Source organism: Phascolarctos cinereus, unplaced genomic scaffold (genome assembly GCF_003287225.1).
Source record: "Phascolarctos cinereus isolate Bilbo 61053 unplaced genomic scaffold, phaCin_HiC Scaffold_4;HRSCAF=312, whole genome shotgun sequence".
NCBI lineage: Eukaryota > Metazoa > Chordata > Mammalia > Diprotodontia > Phascolarctidae > Phascolarctos > Phascolarctos cinereus.
Genome location: NW_027555847.1, coordinates 664,295,959 through 664,321,044, shown reverse-complemented (window position 1 = coordinate 664,321,044; position 25,086 = coordinate 664,295,959). Strand labels below are relative to the sequence as shown.

Here is a 25,086-nt window from a genome sequence, read left to right as displayed (position 1 = left end):
TTTTTCACTATGCATTTGCTCTAAGGATTTTCTTTCATGAGCATGGATAGCTAGGTTTGGCTCTCATCCTTACAAAGTGTCTTTGGATAGCTACTTTTTTTCCCTTCACAACTTTCTTAGACTCTTGATTTCCTTTTCTGGATGTTATAAGAGTGTGTCTCTTCAGGTTGTAACTAGCCTGCTTATTAGTGATTTGTTTTAATGAAATGTGTAGAACTAGTCACTCTTGCTTTCCATGTCCTCCATTTTGTGGAGGAGACTGGCTGTGACTTGAGTCATATTCAGTACCTTCAATCATTCTGTGTTGGTGGTGGCTATCACAGCGAGGAAAATCAGAGTCCTCAGGACTTGAAGGTCAATACTCCCTCACGAAGGAATATTGAGCATGTTGTATATCAGCGCTGTGTCTGTTGGTGAGAGAATTTTCTATTGACAGTTTAGTAATGAGATCTCATCACTATTGATTCCAGTGTGGGGCTATGTACCTGCCGAGCCCTTAGCTGTAGTACTTATCTAGTATTTGAACACAGTTTCCAGAGTGATCAAGAAGCCACTTATTAAATACTAGGAATGATATTCAGATAACATAAAGGGGTCTGGCTAGTTCTGAAGCTGGCCAATTCCCAGGATTACTACAGTATCCCTGTGCAGCAATGGGGTGGGGTGTAGCATACATTAATTACCCCTAGAGTTCTTGTTGGCCATGTGTACTGGGGTAAGGGACACATGTGCAGCAAGGTATCTGGTTTCAGATGTGGGTGGTGCTGTGTGGTTCAGCAAGGATGAAGCCCTTCATCATTAGGGAGCTCCATTTTGTGAGACTTTTTTTTAAGGCAGTTATGCAAAAATAGCTTTCTGTGGAAAGAAAATCAGAACAATTCCTTTGAAGCCTGACAAAAGCTCCCAAAGGGAAGAGCAGAACTGAGGCAACAGTGTTGTCTGAGGCACTTCCTTGGAAAGGATGTAGCCGAGCCTTGGATTTTGTCAGAAGACCTAGGTTCAGTCAATCAACGAGCCATACTAAGCACTGAGGATACAAAGAAAGACAAAAATGCAGTCCCTGCCTTCAAGTAGCTCCCAGCCTAAAGGTGGAGACAACATGCACAGATTGTACACACTAGATATCTACAGTGGAAAGGAAAGACTCTCTCAGAGTGAAGGCATTAGTGGTGAGGGGGGAGCTGGGAAAAGCTTCTTAGAGAAAGTGGGATTTGAGCTGAGTCTTGAAGGAAGCTATTGGAACCAAGAAGCAGAGGTAAGGAAGGACGGTATCCCAGGCATGAAGGACAGCCAGAGAAAAGGCAGAGAGTCAGGATGGAGTGCGGTATGTGAAGAGCACCAAAGTCAGTGTCACTTCATTGTAGATTATGGAGGCTGGTATGGGAATAGGCAGTGCAGCGGATAGAGCGTCCGGCCTTCTCTTCCTGAGTTCAAATCTGGCCTCAGACCCTTACTGCTGTGTGACTCTTGGCAAGTCACTTAACCTTGATTACCTCGGTGTCCTCCTCTGTAAAATGAGCTGGAGAGGAAATGGCAAACCCCACTCCAGTACCTCTGCAAAGAAAACCTGAAGGGAGGCATAGAGAGTCAGACACAACTGAGACAGCTGAACCACAAAGGCTGTAAAATGTAAGAATCCTGGAAAGGTCGGGAGAGGCCTCAGAAACCAGACAGAGGATCATGTGTTTGACCGCAGAGGTGACAGGGAGTCACTGGCATTTGTTACATAAAGGGGGACAAGGGGTGACATGGTTAGACTTAGATTTTAGGACATTGTTTTGGCAGTTGAATGGAGAATGGATTGGAGTGTTGAGAGTCTTGAGGCAGGGAGATCAATTAGAAGTGATTGCAAAAATGAAAAAAGAAGTTATTGCATTCGGGCAGCCATGAGGTGATGATGAACTTGCAGCAGACGTACAGCTGTGTGGGTGGAGAGAAGGAGACAGATTCAGGAGGTTTTGAGAAAGCAGAAGGGACAAGATTGGGCAGCATAGTGCTTATGTCAGGAGTCCAGGATGGCACTGAAGGGGCAAGCCTAGGGGAGGGGGAGACCACGGTGCCCTCAGCAGTAAAAGGGACCGTTCAGAAGAAGAGAAGGTTTGGGGGAATGCTTGAGTAATGTTTTGGACATAGTGAGTGTGAGATGTCCATGGGTCATCCTGTTCAAGATGTTCTAGAGGCCGCTCTGGTACTGACCCCCTGTTTGGCCTTGAGCAAGTTGTTTCTCTGTGTACATCATTTTTCTCTACTGGAAAATTGTATAGTTAAACTAGAATGATCTCTGAGTGTCCCTGGAGGCAAGGAAGGACCTGAGGTCAAATTCAGCCTCAGATATTTAATAGCTGTGTGACCTGGGGCAGGTCAACTTACAGTTGCTTCAACTGTAGAATGGGGGTCATAGTAACACCTGCCTCCTGGGGTTGTTGTGAGGATCAAATGAGCTAAAGTGCTTGGCACAAAGTAGACACTTAATAAGTACTTACTCCCTTCCTACTTCCTCTTCTCCCTTCCCCCAAGAGGGCAGGCACTAGAATTAAAGAGGGGGATCAGGAAAGGCTTCCTGTAGAATTTTAGTTGAAACTTGAGGGAAGCCAGGGAAGCTAAAAGGGAGAGATAAGGAGGAAGAACATTCCAGGCATGGGGACAGCCAGAGAAAATGCCTGGAATCCAAAAGGATTTATGTTTGGGTAAAAAGTTTTTAGTTGACTAGTTAATGAGCACCTTTTCCTGTGTAAAAACCAGATTTCTCTGTCTGTGTCACTTCAGAAATGTGTTTACTGTCGAAAGCGAATGAAGAAGATATCTGGAGCTTGTATCCAGTGTTCCTATGAACATTGCTCTACTTCTTTTCATGTGACCTGTGCCCATGCGGCTGGGGTCCTAATGGAACCTGACGATTGGCCCTACGTTGTGTCTATCACTTGCTTTAAGCATAAAACAGGCAGCCAAGGTGTAAGTGCTTCTTGGTATAAAAGCTTTCATTTTTTCTCAATCTTCATCAGTGCCTGTTTGGGTTGTTGAGATGGTGACTTTTCTCTATTTTTTCTAGGTCCAGTTTCTAAGGGAAGTGTCATTGGGCCAGACGGTCATCACAAAGAACCGTAATGGCCTCTATTATCGGTGCAAAGTAATTGGCACAACCACACAGACATTCTATGAAGTGAACTTTGATGATGGTTCCTACAGTGACAACTTGTACCCAGAGAGCATTATTGTGAGCAGCCTTGAGATGTTTTGGTGGGCTTGTTGTGGGAAGGGAGGAGGGAACTGTTACCTCATCACCTGATGAAAGAGACTGCCGTTAATAAGCCAGGAAACTTGCTGGTAGTTGGGAAAGTGAAGACTGGCACCATGTGTCTCTTCCCGTGTTGCCTTCAGGAGCATTGTATTGTGACCTGTTCTTTACCTTGAGACATCCACATTTCTGCACCTTCAAACTGTTCCTTTGTTTTACACAAAATTCAAGCAAGACAATATTCAGTAATTACACAAGACATAAAAAAAAAGACTATTCTACAGACAGTAGTTGGCCAAGGGCAAGAACTCTTTTCACTGTGTTGAGCTTGCCGCTCAAGTATCACAGTTCCTGATTCTCTGACCTGTCAGGCTTGTGACTTTGAGGGGATGATAGCATTACCTTTTACTGATTCAATTAACTCCTCAATTTATAACATTTTCATATGTGTGTGTGTGTGTGTGTGTGTGTGTGTGTGTGTGTGTGTGTGTATACGTATATATATATATATATATATATATATATAATATTTTATTTAATTCTTTCAGCAAATAAGCATTTACTTAGTGCATAATTTATAAAAATTCTTGGACTAGGCATTGGGAGAGACACAAAGATAAATACTGCTTACCTCAAATGAAGCTATTCTTTTTAGAAAATGGTTGTTTATTGTTATCACCAGAATCATCTTGGCCACAGTTGTAAATGTTGGGTAGCATTAAATCTTGGGCACAAATGGATAGCAGTAGTCAAAGACTTGTTTACATATGGCTTTCCACCTTAGGGATATGTGTGCATTGCCTTTTAAACTGTATTGTTCTGTCAACAGAGCAGAGATTGTATCCAGTTGGGACCCCCTCCTGAAGGGGAGTTTGTTCAGCTCCGGTGGACTGATGGAAATATTATAAAGCCAAGTTCATTTCAGCTGTGATCAGTCACATTTATCAGGTAAGAAGGAAGAAACTCTTATGTCTATCACAGTCTTGTTTACCCCTCCCTAAGACCTTGGTTGATTTGGGGAAGCAGGAGGGAGCAGAGTAGACAGAGAAAGAGAGAGAAGATAGTCTGTTTTTGTGGTATTAAGAAAATTCATTGATAATGGAGGATAATGACTAAGGGATTGCTTTTCAGCTGTCAAGAATGAATCCTTCACTAAAATCCTCTTCCTTTGCCCCATCGCAGCAAGGAGCTGACACTGGGCTTTCCAAAGTGATGGCCGCAGAACACAAGCTCTGGCAGCTTCCACCAAGCTGACAGATCTTAGGTAGTGACAGTCAGTGTGTCTCTCATCTAAGAATTGGCTGAGTCCAGAAAAGCTCATCACCACAAAACTGGTCCCTGAATGATTTTTTTTCTTTTTTGACACCACTGCTCATCCAGACTGCCTAGCAGGGTCTGGATAGTTTGCGATCTGCCCTGGTGGTCAGGATTGCCTGCACCATTGAAATCAGCCAGCCTTGAGATACTACAGTGAGGAGCAAAGAGTGGCCATCTTGTTCTCTTTGCTCACCTTCCAGGTCTGCATTGCCCTGCGTGTAGCACCTCTGTGGCCTCACTGCAGCCCGAGGGTCCTCGGTGCTCTTAAAGGCAAAATGTGCAGCCCTTTGAAGTGAGTCTGAAAAGGAGGCTTGGGGGTGGGATGCCACTGGGGTGCTGGCATCACATTGGTGCTCTGATGAAAAGCATGTCTTGTCCTATGAAAGATCTAAATTCATGACAGGACACAATGAGGAAAACCCTATTCCCTAACTGAGAAGCAAGCAGTTTCTTTGTTCTTTCTGATTAATGAGAACCTTGGGCAAACTCTGGTTCCTGCCTTAGGGCTGGGCCAGCCAGCCCTGGCATGGATAGCTCTACTTCTTGATTCTTTTCTTTTTTGTCTGGGCCGAGTACAAAGAACTTAGGAGCCACTGGAGACAGAAGCATCTACAGAATGGGATGATCTGCTTATTCTAATATAATGATGATGACGATGCTCACGTAGCGCTGTGCTGATGAAAAGGAGCTTGGGTAGGACAACTCCAGACAGCACACTGTCCCATATAATTTACATTTGGTTTGAATGTTCTGTGTAGTTATTCTAATAATGCATTTGCTGTTGTAATTATGTTTTTAGTTTAATGTTAATTTGTCTTCTCCAGGCAAGGATTGTCAGGGTTGGCATCTCTTTGGGCATTTAAAATTTGTAGTAGGTGACAACTCGGAGAGTAGCACTGATTTTGTTAACATTTCACAATTTTAAAATTACTCAGTTTTATTTTGGTCATCAAATTGGGTATGTGGCCTTTAAAAAAAAACCTCCAAGTAGGAGGACTTGGAGTCAGAGAACCTGGGTTCTAGTCTTTTTTCTCCCACAGGCAAATCACTGTGCCTCATCTATAAAATGAAGTGGGTCTCATTTTCTTAAGGACCTTTCTGTTGAGGTTGTGTGTGATCATTTAGTTAGACTCCCAATTACCTTTCTGTCCTCTCCCCCATATCCAGATGTGGTCAGTGCCCTATGACTACTGAAAGCTCTTCCCAGTTATGTGCCAGTGTAGCTCTCTGTTATCCCTTCTCAGTTGATTATCTTCCTGTCTCTAAATCCCAGCAACCCCAGGTTGGTGGAGGACCTTGAGTTCATGCCATTTGAGGCTCAGTTGAAGGGTCTGGAGGCATTTATCTTGTTGAACAAGAAAACAGGGAGAAGCATAGTGACTTTGTTCAAATATTTGAAAGACTGTCATGTGGAAGAGAGACCAGACTCAATCTTCTTGGCCCCAGAGGTCAGAACCAAAAGTTGTGGAGAGGCCCATCAAGGCCTCATAAGTGGATTATGCTTTATCTGGGGCACTGTAGAAGGAATTCTTTGGGGATGAGCAGGGACTATCAGAATGACCACTACATTCTGTTCCAACTCAGAAATTCTGTGTGTCTGCGAGCTAGGTTTTCTCTCTGGACATTTTCTAGTTTTTTAATATCCCTCCTAAAACATGTTACTCCAAAGTGAACCCAAGATTTCATATGTGAGCTGATCAAGCCAAAGTACATGTTCTAGTTACTGATACAAAGGCCAAAGTGAAAACAGGCCCTGCCCCCAAGAAGTTTACGCTGTAGCCAAGGCAGACGAGATTTACATGGACAAATATGTACAAAATAGATACCTGGCAATTTGGGTAATTCGGAAAAGGTGGAGGACAGCCAAGGCAAAGGCAAAGAGAGGTGGGATATAGAGGGCTGTATATGAGGAACCAACAGAAAGCTAGTTTGACTGGGCTACTGTGTGCATGTCCTTAGGCTAGAAAGGCAGGTTGGGATCAGGTGGCAAGGGCCTTAAATGCTAAACCAAGGGTGTTTGTATTTGATCTTGGAGACAATAGGACCTACTGGAGTTTATTGCCCAGAAGTGTGACATGGTTAGATTTACACCTTAGGAAAATAATGCTGGCAGCTATGTTAAAGTAGCCCTGTAAATCCACACAGCTGGGGGAGTTGAGGAAGAAGCATGGTGGAAAGTATTTAGGTGAATAGGTGCAGTACTGTCATTACAATGTGCCACAGGCTGGTCAGAAAGAGGACATAGATGAGAAGCTTAGGAAACCATTTACAAGCCTGATGCAGCAACATGAGGTAGTGGTAATGGGTAATGCAAGTGTTCAGATATCTGAGAGAGCTCTCTCTTTGCAAAATCAGAGCAGCTAGCAATTTCTTTCTTTGAAAGATGGAAAAACCAATAAGGGAAAATAAAACTCTTGTGGAGGAAGTGGTTGCTGTGAGATGGTGCTGATGGCAACTCTGTGAGGAAGTAACCTCTGTACCTTAGAATTTGACATAGATTAAGAGAGGAAAGTTGGTCATAGCCTGACCTGTATCCTAGATTTGGGGAGAGCAGATCTCTGAGAGCTGAAAGAAAGGATAGAAAAGATGCTGTGGCTTACAATTCTGTAGGAATTGTCATTCTAAGGGGCAGGAGAAATTTGCTGCGGTGAAACTGAAGACACAGAGAGGCACTATCTAAAGAGAGGGATACATGGGGAATTCACTGACACTTAGATTAAAAAAATTTTTTATTGATATGTTTTGTTTGTACAACACCTTCACTGCCAAATATACTCCTCCTAACTCCCCTTACCTAGTGAACTATTTCTTGTAAGAATGAATAAGCAAAGAGAAGGAAGATGCATCTAATCAAAACCAAGCAAAACATCGACCAAGTCTGGCAGTATATGTGGTGTTCCATGCCCATAGTTCTCCACCTCTGCAAAGATGGGAGAGGGCGGTGCGTTTTCTCATCTTTTATTCAGAGCCAGCCTTGGTCATTATGTTTACACAGTTTTCAGTTTTATTAAGAGAAAGAACTGCTACTCAGAGTGAATGGGATAATAAAGGATCGTGGAGGGAAGTTAGAACTACTCATCTCTTCTTTTGTTTCTCTTTTCTCTACCAAGGAAATAGTCTTTAGACTGGAAAGGACATGACAAATGACTCCTAGAAATCTGATAGCCAACAGAATGGGCAGCTAGTAAAAATATCCAAGTTACTGTACTCAGTGATTGTTATTCTCCAGGCCCAGGAGAACTATATACTCAGAAACACAAAAAAATCAACTGGAGTATATGACTGTTGAGCCACTGTCAAAGGTCTTTGAAAGACTGGAGAATGGGAAGAGGTATTGCAGAATTGGGTAAGGAGCAAATGCTGCCTCAGTTTCCCAAAAAGGTAAGAGGATGAAACCTGCAAGTTACAGACCAGTGACTTGAATTTGATTCTTGGTAAGAGATGGCTGACAAAGGTCTAGAAAAAGGAACAGGGATCACAAAATAATGGCTTCATTAAGAAGAGATCATGACAGCCTAACTTCATATCTTTTTTTATAAGGTTAGCTGATTGGTTGATTGAGGAGTGTTATAGATACAGTTTATCTAAATTAAAGCAAAGCATTTGACTTTGAGTTTCTTATTCTATTCTTGTGAACAAGATGGGAAGATGTGGGCAACATATATGGTGGCTGTCATTAAGTGAATTGAGAATTGAATGAATGACTAGATCCAGAAAGAGTAGTTATTAATGGTTCTATATTGACTTAGAAGGTGTCTAATGCAGTACCCAAGGGATCTTCAAGTATGCTTGGTTTAGCCTTTAATGCTTTCATAGGGTGATCCCACCTACTTTTCCAGTCTTACTGTGTGCACACAGTAGTCCAGCCAAACTAGCCTTCTTTCTAGCCTCACACGTGCCGCTTCTGTCTGCCTCTGCTCTGGCTGTTCTCCATTCCTGGTCTGAACTTTCACATGAAGCATTTTCCAAGTCCCTGAATCACCAGGTATCTATTTTGTATTTGTATATGTGAATATACATATATTTGTACGTGTAAACATTGTCTCCCTTGGCTAGACTGTAAACTTCTTGTGGGCAGGGACTGTTTTTACTTTGGCCTTTGTAACCCCGACTCCTAGAACAGTACCCGACACATAATAGGCTCTTAATAAAATGTTTGTTGATTCATCAGTTGCTACACTATCTTCCCTTTTGCCTGTACTGTTATTTCCAGGGTCATATTCTAGTACTGAGTCTCATCTCACCAAATCTCAGTGATACCTATGATATCTCTAGTTTATCATGCTTATTATTCATATTTACTGTATTTCTGTGGAGATATCTGAAGCTTTGGATTTTATTACCAGTTCCTGTGAATTTCTAGGTATCATTACTGTTCTTCCTACATTGAAAGTACTTTTTTTTCTTTTTCTTTTTCTTTTTTTTGGTACATAGTTTGGGTGCACGTACTTAGGAAATTTTATTCCCCTTCCTGGTAGAACTCAGAATCAAGTCCTCACCATTGGATTGGAGTGGATCTTCTAATTTCTCTCTCTGTCTCTCTCTCTCTGTCTCTCTCTCTCTGTCTCTCTCTGACACACACACACACACACACACACACACACACACACACACACACACACCTTACCTTTAATCAAAACTCCCATTGCCTCAATGTCAGCAATCCACCAGATGTTAAGAGCAAAGCAGTCAGATTAAACCAATTCACGGGCACTAAAGTGTGAATGGCTGATGAGTTTAGTGGTCCCAAGATCTATTTGCATTTTAAAAGAAGATCTTGTTAAGCAACTGAATTTCTAGTTGGTATTATCTTTGGGAGATACTTTTAGGAAAGGGGCTTTCCCAGGAATTTACCTCCTTCCTTTTGTTGTAGAGGTTGCGGATTACAGGTATTAGAATAGTCTATATACTTTTAATTTTACTTAATTTTTTTTCTTCTGTGTGTGTGTGTGTGTGTGTGTGTGTGTGTACACAATCGGTGAAGTGACAGAAGATTAAGCCATTACCTGTAAAATCAAGGAGAAGGAGTCAATCCTTCATTCCTAAAATGGGTCTTCTGCTGGACCTTTAGAGAGATTACTGCTAAAGAATTTAGAATTAGACAACTGGAAGCCCATTCTCACCTGGCTCTAGGGACTGGCTATTTTGGAGTCCTTACAATTTGAGTCACCATTGTCCTTGGGTTCACCAGTTTGTTTCATTTGCCCTAAGAGGGTTAGCTGACCTTTCTGACTTTTAAATTTTGTTTTGAGCTGAGGAGACCCTTGTGTCTGTCTCCTCTGATCCTTTCTAGTTTTGTATTGTTTAAATTTTTTTTTCCTTGAAAAATTTGGTGCCAGGAAGCACATTTCCTCTTTTTGTCTTCCTCTTAGAAATGTAGTCTAGTTTAGTCTGTATTTATGGAACTCTTTTCTGTTTTTTCTTGAATGAGTGAGTCAGGAGTTTGGGTATAGTATGTATTACCTGCCAAGCAGCTCATGGTAAGAAATGTTTCCCAGACAATAAATGAATGGTTCAGTCTTCAGATGTATTTTGGGCCATTCTGAGCATGACTAGGTCTGGGAAGTGAAAATCACGCCAAAATCTTGGGGCTGCATGTTTGCGTTTCAGCTGCAGACCTGGTATAAGTGCTCACTTAACAAGGCTAAGTCGGACTTGGGCCCTGCTAGGTCTGGCCCTGAAGACACACATGTACAGATGACCCGGAGCTGACCTTTCCCCAGCCTCTCCTGGCCCTGAGTGTGCCTGTGGAGGAGATTTCACTTCTTTTAGCTCTGTTTAGCTCTGTTGGCCTTTCTAGAGGACAAAATGGCAAAGAATCTGGGCTAGATGAAAACCAGTTTGGAGAAGAGGTTGGAACCAGGTGAGCACACTAATTGGAGTAGTATGCTGTAGCCAGAAGGGTTATCTCCACACCCATAGGCAGGGCGCCTCTCAGAGCTTTTGTTTCCTGCCCTTTGTATGGGAATAAGATACCATTTGTTCTCCAGTATTATTGTGAAGAAAGCACTTTATCCTCCATCAGGCCCTCTCTAAAGATGCACTAAATACACAAGTTTTCCCAGGTGACAGTTCCTCATTTGTGGACTGTAACTCATAGGTATTCCACCAAAGCTCAGGTGAAGGTTTGTTATACTGTTTCTTTTACTGTTTATAGCCTTTATCTCTTTGAGTAGAGTAGAAGGAGCCTATATTCAGAGTCAGAAGGCCTGGGTTCACTTTGTGACCCTTCGCTCCCTGGGCTCTAGTTTCCACATCTATACAATGAAGGATTTGGACTTGATGACTTCTAAGATCTTTCCCAGCTTTTAATGTCATTCAAGCAAAATTGTCCTCTGTGATAAACTCCCAGTATGACTTTGTAAGGCATTTTAGGAACACATCAGAGAAACACTACCACCCCTCTGTTTGGCCATAGTAAACTGCTTCATTCACGCTATCATTTCAAGAATCCTAGTATTAAGCAATTAAACTGGCATGAGTAACCTTTCCACAGTGACTTACCAGGTGATAACCCTGTGTTTTTGGTATCCAGGAAAGAATGTAGGGGTTTCTTGCCTTCATGGGGGGGGGGAGCAGAGGAGATGAAGTCTCAAGATTAGCCCAGACCAGTTTTGATAGTTGGGGGCTGCACAGTACTATGGGAAGAACACTGACTTGGGAGTACAAGAAGGCACGGCCTGAGTGCTAGCCCAGCCGTCAGTCAGTTGTGTGACCTTAGGCAGGTTACTGCCCCTTTCTACATTTCATTTGTTTAAACTGATAGGATTTGACTAGATAATCTCTAAGAACTCTCTAGGTCTGACGTTCTATATCATATGATATACCTTCCCCTGGTTAAGAGTAAGGCCAGTGAGTAATGATAATTGTGTAATTGATGAATTCCAGTCGGGGTCAGTCTGTTCTGAGGAGAGGCGGAAACAGCAGCAGGCTGGCACTCCTGGAGACTGCTTAGTGGCCTGGTAGCGTAGGAATCCCGCCAAGCTGCCCGGCCCATGCACCCCCACTCACAATGACACAGCGTTGAAACAGCGTTTGGCCGCTGTCATTTTGAAGGTCCTGAAGTTCAAGCAGACCACACTAAGTTGTCTTGTCGCTGATAGTGGATTCATCGTAGTTTGGTGACAATTCAGAAAGTAGTACTTCTAGATGTTTGCTATATTTCAGATTTCTTTCCCATTAATTTCTGTAATGTATTCAAGCTGATCTAGACTTCTTTCTGTCCTAGAATGTGCCCTGTACATTTCTTTCTTATTTTCAGTCCCATCATTCTCTGGGCCTAGAATGTACTCTTTCCCCTACTTTACCTGCTGATTCCTACCCATCCTTTAAAAGCCCAACTAAACTGCTTCCCGTGTGAGTCCTTCCATGCTTATACACTCTCCAGTTAGTAACAAGTGCGCTCGTCATATAATACTTTGTCTTACAGCTACATCTGATTCTGTTTTATCTCCCATTAGGAGCTCCATGAGGACAAGTAGTAGGTCTTATCTAAATTGCGTCTGTCTCCCAACAACTGAACTTAGAGCCATCCTGTGTTTTGGGGGGAACGGTTCAGTTACCTATACGTTTATTGAGTGCTTGCTATATGTAGGGTCTTGTGATATGTACTCTGAGAGACAAAAAGGTCAATAAAGTGCGCTTCCTCGCCTCTTGCCATTTACAGTCTCACAGAGACTACAGGGCAGGTCCATACATAGTGATAGCAGGAAGGCAGGCAGGATGTGCCAGTGCAGTGCAGAAGGCACTGTGGCTCTGGGTTGGAAGACTGGAGGAGACCCGACTTTCTGTAGGGAGGTGGGGGGAGGGAGGGGAAGGAGCAGAGGTCTGTGGAGGGTGAGGGCAGGTTTCCTAGAAAAGGTTATATTTGAGCTAGATCCTGAAGGAGAGCAAATGGGCAAAGCTTAGAGGAAGGATCATTTCAGGGTAAATAGTACCCATCACTCGGGAATTTGTACAGATTTCACCCTGACTCACCCCCGGTGTTGCTGACATTAGTTACTTCTGTTTCTCACATCATCATAGTCATCCCCAGTATCCTTCCTCCTCCCATTCCCAGTGAGCCATCTCATATAACAAATAGTGTTTTTTAAAGAGGAAAAAAAATCAGTACAACCAGTCAGTACATTGACAAAGTCGAAAAGCATGTATCATACCTGTGGGGACCCCTCCCCCCCATCTCCACAGAGGGGAGTGTCTTTTCATCTCTCTTCATTCAAGTCATGCTTGATCTTTATAATTTTATTGCATTCACTTTTGACTTTTTGGTTTATGGTGGTTCTTTCCATTTAGAGTGTTGCAGTTACTGTGTGTGTTGTTTTCTTGGCTCTTTGCTCTGCATCAATTCATCTAGCTCTTTTCCATGCTTCTCTGTATTCATCACACATGTCATTTCTTACAGCAAAGTTTTATTCTGTTGTTGTTCAGTCTTCAAAAGATATTGGAGTGTTTTGACATTTTCTTCTCTAGCTCATTTTACAAATAAGGAAACTGAGGCCAACAGGGTTAAGTGACTTACCCTGGGTCACACTCTGAGGCCAGATTTGAACTCAGGAAGACTCGTCTTTAGACTTCAGGCCTGGTGCTCTGTCCACTGAGCCACCTGCCTATGTGTTGTCTTCTCCACTAGACTGTGAGCTCTTTGAGAGCATGAACTGTTTGGTTATTGCCTTGCTTTGTGTTCTCAGCACTTAGCACAGTACCTGGTACATACTAGTTACTTTTTATTATTAATAATTTTCATTATTACTGCTAGCATGCATGAGGCATGAGTTCAGTGTGTGGCACAGAACCCACTGTCCTCTGAGCAGTATCCAGAAGAACTCCTCTTCCTAAACTGAAGGACTCTGATGACTTTGAGGCAGGATTATTTTCCACTCTTTACTTTTGAAACAAACATCTCTTTTCTATTCCCAGATACATAATTCATGTTCTAATCAGTGATCAGAGAAAGCAGTTGGGAGCATGAAATTATTTAACACCCCAGGTCTTTACACCTGACTGATTTTTCCACCATTTGCTAAAATAAAAACATATTTTGGTAACTAAAATTATTTAATTTGAATGAAAATGTTCCATTTAAAGGGGAGTAGTTACTGACTAGCTGAGAGTGATCCTTAGTGAAAGAAGCATAGGACAGAAATTTGTTTCTTCCCTCATTTCTATTTAAAATGGCAACTTTAAGGTTTTTTGAATGTTAATATTAGATTTTATTTAAAAATTGTAGTCTCTAACATCTCTTTTAACTCTGACAGAACATCGGATGTAAACCCCTCATCTTACAAATGGGAAAAACTAAGGTCCAGAGAGAAGTAACTGGCCCAGTGTCACCCTTAATCAATAGCAGAGCAGAGATAAGAACCTTATTCTTCTGATCATTAGTCCCAGGATGTTTGATCCCACATGACATAAGTTCAGATACTTTCAGTCTTTAAATGGGTGGCAGGAATTCCAGTACAGCCTAGTGATTACAGCTTGTTTCTTTAACTGGCCCAGAACTTCCCATATGGCTTGATGGTGTCTGCCCAGTTACCCCAAAAACTTGTATGGTGGGATAGAATGTCCTCCCCAGCTGACAAGCAGTTTTTATAAAATGTCAGTAGGAACTAACCTAGACTGCTGAGTCCCAGGTATCCTCTGAACCTGTTCCCTGGGGTCACTGTAGCATCCCCAAACTGGTCGCCTCTCTGCCGAGCTAATAAGGAGGGGTGTTTGTGACCTCGAGTCCTGCCTCTGCCATGACCAGCCTCTCTCTGCCTTGCCATTTCAAATCTTTGTGTCAGGAATGGTGTCTCTTCTCCAGCTAAACACAACCGTTTACTTAAACCAGTCCTTGAGTGCTTTTAGGTCTCCACTTCTTCCTGATTTTTCTTCAGCTTCTATGGAAAATGTGCTCCAACTTGCCAGGGTACTTACTACAGAGTGATGGCTTCAGAGCCGTGCAGTGCTCTCATGTACCTGTCCCGAGGACACAGCGTTAGGCTGGACACTGACACTAGTGTGCCCCTGGGCTGAAGGTGTTCATGCCAAATGTAGTCTTTTGACTCCTGGCAGCTGTCGTCACCACCACCAAATAGTGCTAGAGCTAGACACCATCCTAGACAGGCCATTCGTCAAAGGATAAGCTCTACATAAGGATGGCAGGGGGACAGTCATCCTTTTCCAAAGGTTTGTGGGAATAAGTCCTAGGTTTAGACATTTCAAAGCTAAATGGGGCCATCAGAGCTCCTCCTAGTCTAATCCCCATTATCTTACAGATAGAAAGACTAAGATTCAGAATATCACACAGACAGCTGATAGCGGAACTCAAGGCTCTGTGAGCAGTACTTCAGCCCCAAAGTTCTGTCACCTTGTCCCCAGCCCCTCCCATGCTTAGTCTGTGACTTGAGTTCAAAAGGTGTTGAGGGTAGCCAGAAGGTCCTCTTCTGCCTGTAGCTTCCATTAAGGTCAGTCCAGAGTTGTCCTATAAAGTGAGCCTTTCTGCAGCCCCGGTGTCCAGAGCCTGAGGATACAGACAGGGAAGATAAACTGCTCCCTCATCTAGGTGTCAGACTGCAGCCACCCTACCGGGACTGTTCTGCTGAATGACCTAGGGGCTAGGGTGGCATCTCTGCTTAAAGGCAAGACATTCAAACTAAGATCCAAAGTGTTTGTGTGCTAGTTGAGGAGCCAACCACTCTTTCATTCATTCAGTGAATGTTAGCGCCATGCTACGTGCATAGTGTCATGCTAGGCTCTGGGGAGAGATAGGAAGTTTAGCTAGGACGTGACCCCTCCCTTCATGGAGCAGAGGCTGCGAGCATCCAATTCTTTGTTTCTGCTTCCATTGTAGGTGGAGTTTGAGGATGGTTCCCAGCTGATGGTGAAGCGTGGTGATATTTACACCCTTGAGGAGAGCTTCCCAAGAGAGTCAAATCTAGACTGGTGGGTAATACAAGCACTGACTGCTTTTTTTAAAATGTCTCTGTTGGGACTTGGGGAAAGCCAAGCTTTTTGCTTAATTTCTGGTTTTACAAGTAACTAGTGTAGAAGATGAAAAGACAGGCAAGAAGTTTCCTGGAGTCTTTTCTAACATTAGCCATAAATCCTCAGGGTATTGTGAAATGTCTTTACCCTACAGGCTGCTCAAGTTTCCCTAAGTTGGAGAAAATCCTTGGGCTTTCTTTGAGCAGGAAGCAGGAGGTAAAGGAAAATGTGTGGGAAGGGTCTGCCTGAGGACTTTGAGCCAGGGATCGCTGAATTTGAGGGGGACCAGGGTTTGAGTCCTGTCGCCACCACAGAAGGAGTGAGATGATTGCTAAAGCCAGTACTTGTCTAAGTTGAAGGCCAGCAGGCCGTAGCCACCCCTCAGATGGCAGTTTGAGAGTCGGTGCAGCTGTCTGCTCGGCTAAAGGTATCAGCTCTCCCTGAACTCCCACCTTCTAACAGAGCCATATTTCCTGTTTTTGCAGTCTGTCAGCACGGGTGCTCCGCAAGAGAAGGTATCCTCAGGAGAGGAGGTGAAGGCAGCAAAGCGCCCAAGGGTGGGCAGTGCCCGAAATTCTGAGGACTGTGGACAGAATCCTGATTACCTGGCCTTCATGGAGAGCCTCCTGCAGTCACAATACCAGCCTGGAGCCCAGAGCCACATGTTTTAGTACAAACACAATTTTAGAACCAACATCTCGTGACCTCCCCCACCCCCCAACCCCACCCTGACCCCTTTATCCCAGCAAAGCACCCAGGCAACTGTGGAACAAGTGGACAGCCCCTTCCCTTCCCCCCTCCTCCTTCCCCCTGCAATAACTTGCTGTGAATTCCTTTCATCTACATTTAATTTTGACCATCCGAGAGACTTGTCTGGCCACAGGCTACCTCGACTCTGCTGAACACACTGCTGATGGTAATAGGAAAAGGAAGTGATGGTAACCTCTCAGATTGCATGTCACCTGGATGCTCTAGAAGAGCTTGTATTCCCGGAGCACATGGATGCCTGGCTCTTGTCTTAGGCTAGGAAGGGTTAAACGTTACGTTATAAAAGCAAAAACTACTCAGATTTTCAAACCATGTAAAAGCTCTCATCTTGAAAAGGTGCTATTTCACTGACTACTGAAGCAGCCTTTGGAATTGTGATTTCTGTATATAAATCACCTTTGTGAAGTTCTTTCTATAAATACTTATTGTTTAAAAAAAAATGAGAAAAAAAAGGAAAAAGAAGGAAAGAAAAAAAAAATCCCCAAACTGGTTTTCTAGATTTGTGGCTTTAAAAAAAAATGTTCTTTTCCCCACAAACTGAAATGGGATTTGAGTAACACTGAATACGAGGGAGAGAAAAACATCTCATTCATTTTCTTTTGTTGTTGTTTTTAAATATTATTTGTATATTGAGTGGGCAGGGAGTATGTTTTAGCTGGAGTGTCTTGGAAGTTGAGGGTGTTTGTGTTATGAGCAGCCCATTTGCGTGTTTCTGCTCCCTCTCCCAGGGGCCGTGCTGAGGCTTGTCAGTCATTCAGGTGGGGCCACAGATAGGGTCGGGGTGTGCACTGGGGGTGCAGGGGCAGCAAGGTCGAGAAGGGGAGGCCCTGCTACCTTTGCCCTGCTCTTTTCTGTAGTCCCCTGGAGAGGTCACGCAGTTTCCTCCCCATGGCTCCAGGCCCCGCACAGGCTTCTGTTCTTTGTGCTCTTAGAAGAGGAAGGTTGAGAGTTCTGCTCAGTCACAGACCCTGGGTGTATTTGGATCCTGGGTGCATTTGCTGCTCCACACCCCTGGCAGATGGGATGCGTGGCCAGCACCTCTGTGCATGCCTGGCAAAATAAATACTTTCTCTTCTGGTTTGCTTGATCTTTTGCTTCTTACTATTGTGAGAATCATTCCGTAACTGAAGTCTCAGAGGTATATATGTGTGTTTGATTAAAGAAGAAATTCCCCCATCCCCTTTGTGGTTGCGACCGACTTCGTTTAAGCAGAAGACCCTTTAGGTTGTCCTCTGTGATGTACGCTGGAGGCAGGCCTTGATTTTTTGGGTGTGCTGGGCACGTGGCCAAGGCGTGTTTGCTTGTCTCCATTAATAACTCTTAGTGAAACCAGTTTGGGGGGGTTTTGTTTCAAACCACATAAGATGTCTCCCAGCAAACCCCGAAGCTGAGCCAGGTGGCCATGAGCTAAGAAGCAATCTGAAGCTGGGGAAAGAAAGACAGGGAAAGAGACCGTGGTCTTGGGAAAAGATCAGGGTCTGGGTCAGGGATTTGCCCCCTGGGTGCTGTAACAGTGTTTTTCAGGCTTCCTGGGGACTCCCTCCTTGAGGGATTAACTGTATGTTTACACTGACTCCCGGCCTTGTAGATGAGACACTAGCAGAGGTTGTTGTTTTCAGCTGTAGTATGTGAACAACCCACCATGGGCACTCTGAAGGGAGTGGCTGACAGTTCTTTACAGGTGGAATCACACCCCTGTGTACAAAGGTGCGCCCTTGCTGTCTGAGGCCATCACACGATGACCATCCTCTTGGTGTTTTATTGGGGCGGGGTGGGGTTTAAGCTGTTGGTTTCAAGTTTAAGTGAAACCGCATCTTTTTTTAATCTTAGATTGAATTGAAGAGAGAAAATGTACTTCATATATGTCATTTTGGAGAAAGAATAAGCAGAGCTGAGGCCAAGGCTCGCTTTATCTGGCTGTGCATCGATCCGAGTGGTTTCCTGCCATTCACAAGAAAATGATTTCAAGAATAATAATCTGCATGTATTTTTTAAAGATGTTTTAACAGTTAATAGGCCAGAGAGAGTGCTATTCAAAACAAAAAAGTGAGAGAATGTTGCCATCAGAGAACTCTTGCTGTGGAAAGGGGAGAGTGAGGGATGGGCAGTGGGGATCTTGATTTGGGGGGATCCCCTTCTTGGTGTAGCAGTCCTGGCTGAAACAGCACCTTTCCTAGATCCTTTCATAGTCCCTTTTAAAAAATACTATTTATGTTGTCAAAATGAGCAGCTGCATATTCTCTAGGGCCCATATTCAAGGAGTGCTTGTTTGAAATGATACTTTGGACACTTAGAAAACTGTTCTTTGTTGTTGGATGAGGCTGCCCCTCCCCCTGACACACACACACACACACACACGCCTTCCAAGTTTAGGCGTTCGGGAATAATTTGTGCTAACATATACAGTGGCCATAGTACCAGGGGAAATGCACTTTTTTTCCCCCTCAGCAAAATATATTTTAAGTATTTTACTTGCTACAGAATTCCAGGCTGCTTGTTATTTTGAAATGTCTTCATTTCTGAGACGTGCCTTTGGTGTTTTAGGTGGCGAGAGGGCTGATAATCTAGGCCCTCGTTAATGGTGGTGTGCTTCTCTCTGAAGGAGGTAGACAATTTGGCAAAGAGCATAAGGCCCATCCAACTGAGCGTGCACAGCATGGGTGTCTAGGAAACGTGTCTTGAGATGAAAAGATGGATCCAGTACTTAAAGGCAGGTAGTGGTGACTTGGACTGTAGGACCAGCCCCTGAAAGAAGCCTTAGACATTTCTAGGCCAGCTGTCTCGTTGGTCTGAGGCCCCTAGGTTCAGTGACTCATTCAGTGGGGCAGGTAGTAAATGGCAAAGCCAGCATTCCAGCCAAGATCTCCGTACACGCATGGCCTCCTCCTCCCTCTGTCAGCCGGCGTACGGCCTCCCAGGTGCCGAGCCCTTCATCTTGTAGATGGGGGCGGGGCAGGGGGAGCAGGGCACGGGTCTGGTGCTCACAGAGACTTTGCCCAAGGTCAGGTAGGACACGGAGAACAAAGCTGGTATTTACGAGGAGAGGACAGACAGACCAGGATCATCTCACTTGTGCCGTCGCTTCCTCTTCCCGCTTCGTACATGCTCCGTGCTGGCCTGCTGGCTGTTCCCTGAGCTAAGCAGAACGAGGCATTCCATCTTGTGTCTTGGTGCCTTTGCCAGGGTGTCCCCCACACCTGGAATGCACACCCTCCTGCCCCCGAGCTCTAGAAAGGCTCAGCTCAGGTGCCGCCTCCTTAGGCAAGTCTTTCCCCCTCCCCGGGTGTTAGTTCCCTCTGCCTCCTGAAATTACTTTGTATTTACTTATCTTGTACATGTTGTATCTCCCCAATAGAATGTAAGCTCCTTGAGGGCAGGGACTGTTTGGTTTTTGTCTTTGTATCCGGAGTGCCTGGCCCAGTGCCTGGCACATCATAGGCACTTAATAAAAATTGTTGAATTGTTGAATCCCTCACACTTCGGGAGTAAGTGTGAATCTTTTCTTTCACCTCTCTGCCATACCCTGGCCACTTCTGAATCCTGCGGGGTCTCTTAGGCTGTGCGCTTTCGTTTTGCCTGGGATTCCTGGAGCTTACTTGCTTCATTCAGTACAAAGTACTGCTGGCACTGGGATTCATATCCAGTTCTTACTCCAAGTCCAGTGTTCTCTCCAGCACACCATGGCCACCTATCCCAATGCTGTCCTTAATTCTTCCTGCCTTCACAATGATAGATTTCACATGTAATATGAGGAATCAGTTATGTGACTGAGTAAATTCTCCTCTGGGCTTCAGTGTCCTCATCTGTAAAGTGGGAACAATATTACCTTCCCTTAGGAGAATCAAAAAAAGGAAAAAAAAATTGACGAAGTGCAAAGGGCCATGCGGGTAATGACGATAACTCACATTTATAAAGCCCTTTGAGGTTTGCTAAGTATTTCATAGGCATCGAGTCTGTCATTTGATCCTCATCACAACTGGGACTTAGGTACTATTGTTGTCCCTATTGTATAGATGAGGAAATTTAGGCTTAGAGAGATGACGGGACTTTCCTAGAGGCACGCGGCTGTTAATTATTCAAGCCCAGATCTTAACTGCAATTGGGGTTGGTCATCCAATGGGAGCCTTCTGGTTGCATTGGCTGTAACAGTCTGTCTAGTTAGTCCAGGACGGTGATACAAAACATGGCCCTCGGGCACTCCCAAGTGTGGCCAGAGCCAGATTAAAATGTCATTGAGAAATATTTAACAAAATAAATAAAAATGCAATAAAATTGAGATAGTACATTTTAAAGCCAAGTCACTGTGTCACTCACAAGGTTTGTAATAGACGGTCTGTTTGGATTTTAACAACATTGATCTGGAAGCTCTGCATTCTGTCTGGCCGGCCTAGCTACCGACTCCAAAGCGAAGTTGAGACTTGCATTTTAGAGAAACAAAACCCATTTCTGTTTGGAGGTGATGTTTAACAAGCCATATTCACGATGAAACAAAGCTTTCCAGGATCAACTGCTGCTTGCTCTTTAGGAGAGCATGTAACCAACGGCCAGGCTCCCTAACCCGATGTGAGACAGCCTTTCAGCCTTCACTGACAATTCTGGCAACATTAGCAAGATAGGGTTCAGCGGGCTTTTTATTTTCAGTGTGTGTGGGCTGACAGATGCACTCTCGTCTTCAACCCAGAACATAGAACTGTGGACAGAGAAAGGGTAATTTTTTAACCTCTCCATGTTCCTACAGGCAGCTTGCAGGTGGTCTGTTGTTGTGCAGATGGTGTGTAATTTTGTTCTGCTTTTGAGACCTTGTAAAATAGAGTAGCAATTTTGGATGGGCCATCATCTGTCTCTGGCCAGAGCTGAAATACCAGTCTTGATTAAGGATAAATAGACATCAAATGTTTTAATGTGTATAACTGGATGAGGTCCCCCTGCCAAGTGGGGGAGAGGAAAGCAAGGAGTTTACTTGTAGTTTGTTTGTTGGGAAGCAGAGGGAAAACAACATGGCCCCAGACATGTAGACTTGGGGGAGCACTAGACTTGGAGTCGGATGACAGGGGTTTGTTTGATTCCTGGCTCTGCCACTCGGCTGCAGGACTTTGGACAAATTTCTGCTCATCTGTAAAATGAAGGTAATGCTCATGTTACCCATCAAGGAAAGTTATGGGTAAGCCTTTAAGCACTAGAATCTTTGTATTATAGCAGATTAGTTACCCAGCCAGTGGCAGAACTTGAGTGTGGATCTTCATGTCTGAGACAGGCTCTACTCAATACACCTCCCTACCTCTTAGTGGCACAGTCCTGAAAGGATAGTATCAAGAGTTCCAAGCTCCAGAATGACGTGAAAATAGTGATGAATGCTAAACACATCCAAAAAAGGGCTTGTTTGTCTTTTCATTAATTTTAGCTGTGTTGAGGTTAGAAGGATCAGAGGATGGCCATAGGACCACAAAGATAATGATAATGAATGACGTGGAGAAAGTTGAAGAAGTCAGCTCTTTCCCATTTTCTCTTCTAAGGAGAATATCCTTTGTCCTACGTAGTTATGTCCAAAAAATGGTTATGAGGAAGTGGGAACCCTAGATGCCTTAAGAGGGTGGTCAGACAGTGTCTATTCTGCCTTCACCAGGTTCAGGTCACCAGGACTTGGATAAATAATTGTCTAGAGTCTGAAAGAACTTGGGTGTGATTGCTGAGCTACTCCATTGCTGATATTTAGGTCTTGGAAAATAGAAGGGGTGCTGTAGCACTTTGAGCTCAGTAGGATTCAACAGCAAGTAATAGCAGTCAAAAAAATCTTAAGATGACCTTAGACCGTATCAAGAGGCCTGGTGTCTAGGGCTCTTCAGGCGACCCTTGTTCTTGCTGTCCTCTGCTGAGCTCAGACCTTGTCTGGAGCATTGTGTTCAATCCCTGGTGCCATGTTTTAGGAAGAAAGACACTCAAAAGTTAAGGAGAGCAGAGATGACTCTAGGGTGGTCAAAGACCCCAAGATCAGTCTCCACGGAAGGAAGAGTGAAAGGAAGAATATTTAGCCCAAGGAGGGAAGTGATAGCTGTCTTCAGTTATTTGAAGGGGAAATGGGATTATATTTGTTCCCCCATGCCCCCAAGTCAGAGGTAGGAGTAGTAGGTGAGAATGTAGTGTCAAGTGCGTGAGATTTAGAAGACCTGAGTTCAGATTCCAGCTCCACCATTTTGGAGTATCAGCGACTTCAGGCAAGTTACTCCCCTTCACTGGGCTTCCATTTCCTTTCCTATAAAGTAAGAAGGTTGAGCTAGATGATCTCTTCAGACCCCACCCAACCCAATATCTGTTATTCTAAGTTTCAGAGAGGCAGATTGAGGCTTGATCTAAGGAAAACTTCCCTACCAAAGCTACCAAAACATGAAACAGACTGCCTCAGGAGGTAAGAAGTTGCTTCATGAGATCATCAAACAAAGGCTGGACATCCGTGTCACAGACGTGTGGACAACCAGCCAATACTGTGAAGAGACTGGTGGATTTGGAGTCAGAAGGATCTGAGTTCCAGGCTTGCCTCAGTCACTAGCTGTGTGGCCCCTGGACCGAGTCACTTACATTCTCAGGGTTGTGAAGATCCCGAGAGATAGTCTGCTTTGGACTTGGGGGCTTTGCATATCTCAAAGCAGTATATCAGTTCTAGCTGTTATGTGTAATTGTAGCTTTTGAGAGGGTTCTTGCTTAGGTATGGGTTGGACAACAAGCCTTTGACGATTCCATACAACTCTTAGGTTTGGGAAGTCTAAGTGACCTGACCTGCCTGCAAGTAGAATTTCTGATAAGTATCAGGTCCCCAGTGATTTTCCATCAGGTCAGAGCTGTTAAGTAGCAATTTTTGTACTGAGGGCATCACCCAGAGAATCACTTCAGTGAGACTTTGAGGAGCAAACCACACAGGCATAAAAGGGGCATGAACCATGCCCAGAGTTGGGGTGGGTTAGTTGTGTCTGTAAAGGGTGGGGGATGGAGGGGGGGGCTAGGGAAGCCCTAAGGACGCTGGTACGAGGCTACTTATGGCTAGGGAGGCTGGAGAAACTCACCCCGGCCTTCCTTCTTCTAGCTTCCCATTTTAAATCCTCCTGCTAACTAGATACTAACCTACGCTCCCTTTTTTCTGCCTTACCCAAGGATTTCCAGTTAAATCCAGTGCCTTGGGGCAGAACCCTGAGTCCAGTAAAATCATGGATCCAGCAGCTGGACTCAGGAAGACCTGAGTATAAATTTGGCCTCAGACACTAGCTGACTTTAACCTCTCTCTGCCTCAGTTTCCTCAACTGTAAAATGGGAATAATAACAGCACTTAGCTCTCACAGAATTGTTGTGAGGATCCAATGAGATCATACTTGTTTTGAAAAAAAAAAAAAGGAACACTAAGCACGTAGTGTGGTGCTAGGGTGTCTGGCACATAGCAGGCACTGTAGAAATGCTTCTTCCTCCTTCGTGGCATTGATGGACCCCTCCACGTCCAAGCAAAGAGCCTGGATGTTGGGGTTGCCTAATCCTGCTCCCTCAGATAAGCACGGCTGCAGGTCCAGCTTCTGACTTTCAGCCCATACGTGTTTCCTCTGGGAAAGCTGGGAATGTTTCTGATCTCCTGGGAACCAGAGAAAGTAGTAGGAACCTCACTGGGAAGCCTGCCGTCCCTGAATCTGCAGGCATTTGAACTCCAGCCCTACTCTCGGCTGCCCTTGCCAAGTCCTTTGGCCAGGGCAGTGCGACCAGGGCAATCTCTGTCTCTGGTTTGCGTTCCATCTTGGCTTTTACCCTTGTCCTTGTATCAGGACTCATTTCTTTTAGAGTGATGATAAAAAGCTCACAGGACCTCAGGGTTGGAAGGGGCTTCACTCAGAGGCCTTCTGGTCCAGCTTATCAACAACAAGAATTCCTTCTCCCACAAATCCTTTCTGCTATTGCTTTAAGATGGCTAGGGAGGGGAAACTCACCCCCTCCCAGGGTCAATCTCTCTCCCATTTTTGGGTGGCTTTGTACTTCCTAACATAAAGCCACCTTTCTGTCCCCCACCCCACCCCCAGGGACACGAGAAACAAAGCTCATCTCTTTTTCACAGTAGCCCTTCAAATATTTGAACACGATTTTCATGGTCCTCTGAAGTCTACTCTTAACCAGGTAGACATCTCTAGGTCCTTCAGATGCTCCTCATATGGCCTTACCTCAAGCTCCTTTACCATTCTGGTCACCTTCATCTGCGAACTTTCCAGTTTGTCACCGTCCTTCCTCAAATGTGGCATGTAGAGCTGAGTACAAAACTCCAATAGGACTGTCACCTCCCCTAGTTCTACTTACTGTGCTACTCTGTGTTAACAGTCACCATATCACACTGTTGGCCCACATGGCTCTTGTAGTCCACTGAAACCTTTCAGACAAACTGGGGTCTAACTGTGCCCTCCCTCATCTTGGATTTGTGATGTTGCTTTTTTTTTTTAATTCCATGTGAATGACTTGATCTCTCTGGGTTTTGGATTCTTTATGTATGAAACAGAGGAACTGGATTAGACCTGTAAGGTCTATGAGCCATGAAATTTGTATTTATCCCTATTAACTTTATCATATTTGTTTTCATGTTCTATCAAGATTTCTCTCTTTATCTTTTGGTTTTTTGGATCTCGATTCTATTATCCTGTGTTCTTTCAGATTTGTGTTATGTGAAGATTGTATTCAGTCAATAATAATAAATTGCCTTCAGTCAGTAAGGATAAATGAGGCAGCTAAGTGGTACAGTGGATAGAGCACCAGACCAGGAGTCAGGAAGACCTGAGTTCAAATGT

The 25,086-nt window shown here is 44.2% G+C and overlaps 1 protein-coding gene across 1 annotated transcript in view; it reads left to right on the top strand.

The window, feature by feature from the left end:
• KDM4B (lysine demethylase 4B) overlaps positions 1-19,762 on the top strand; it is a 260,289-nt gene extending 240,527 nt beyond the window's left edge. Inside the window, 7 exon segments of the mRNA XM_078153991.1 lie at positions 2,767-2,952; positions 3,050-3,214; positions 4,065-4,134; positions 4,137-4,183; positions 15,384-15,441; positions 15,444-15,475; positions 16,003-19,762. Of these exon segments, the coding sequence (XP_078010117.1) occupies positions 2,767-2,952; positions 3,050-3,214; positions 4,065-4,134; positions 4,137-4,183; positions 15,384-15,441; positions 15,444-15,475; positions 16,003-16,188 (744 nt within the window). The 3' untranslated portion in view covers positions 16,189-19,762.
• The last annotated feature ends 5,324 nt before the right edge of the window (positions 19,763-25,086 follow it).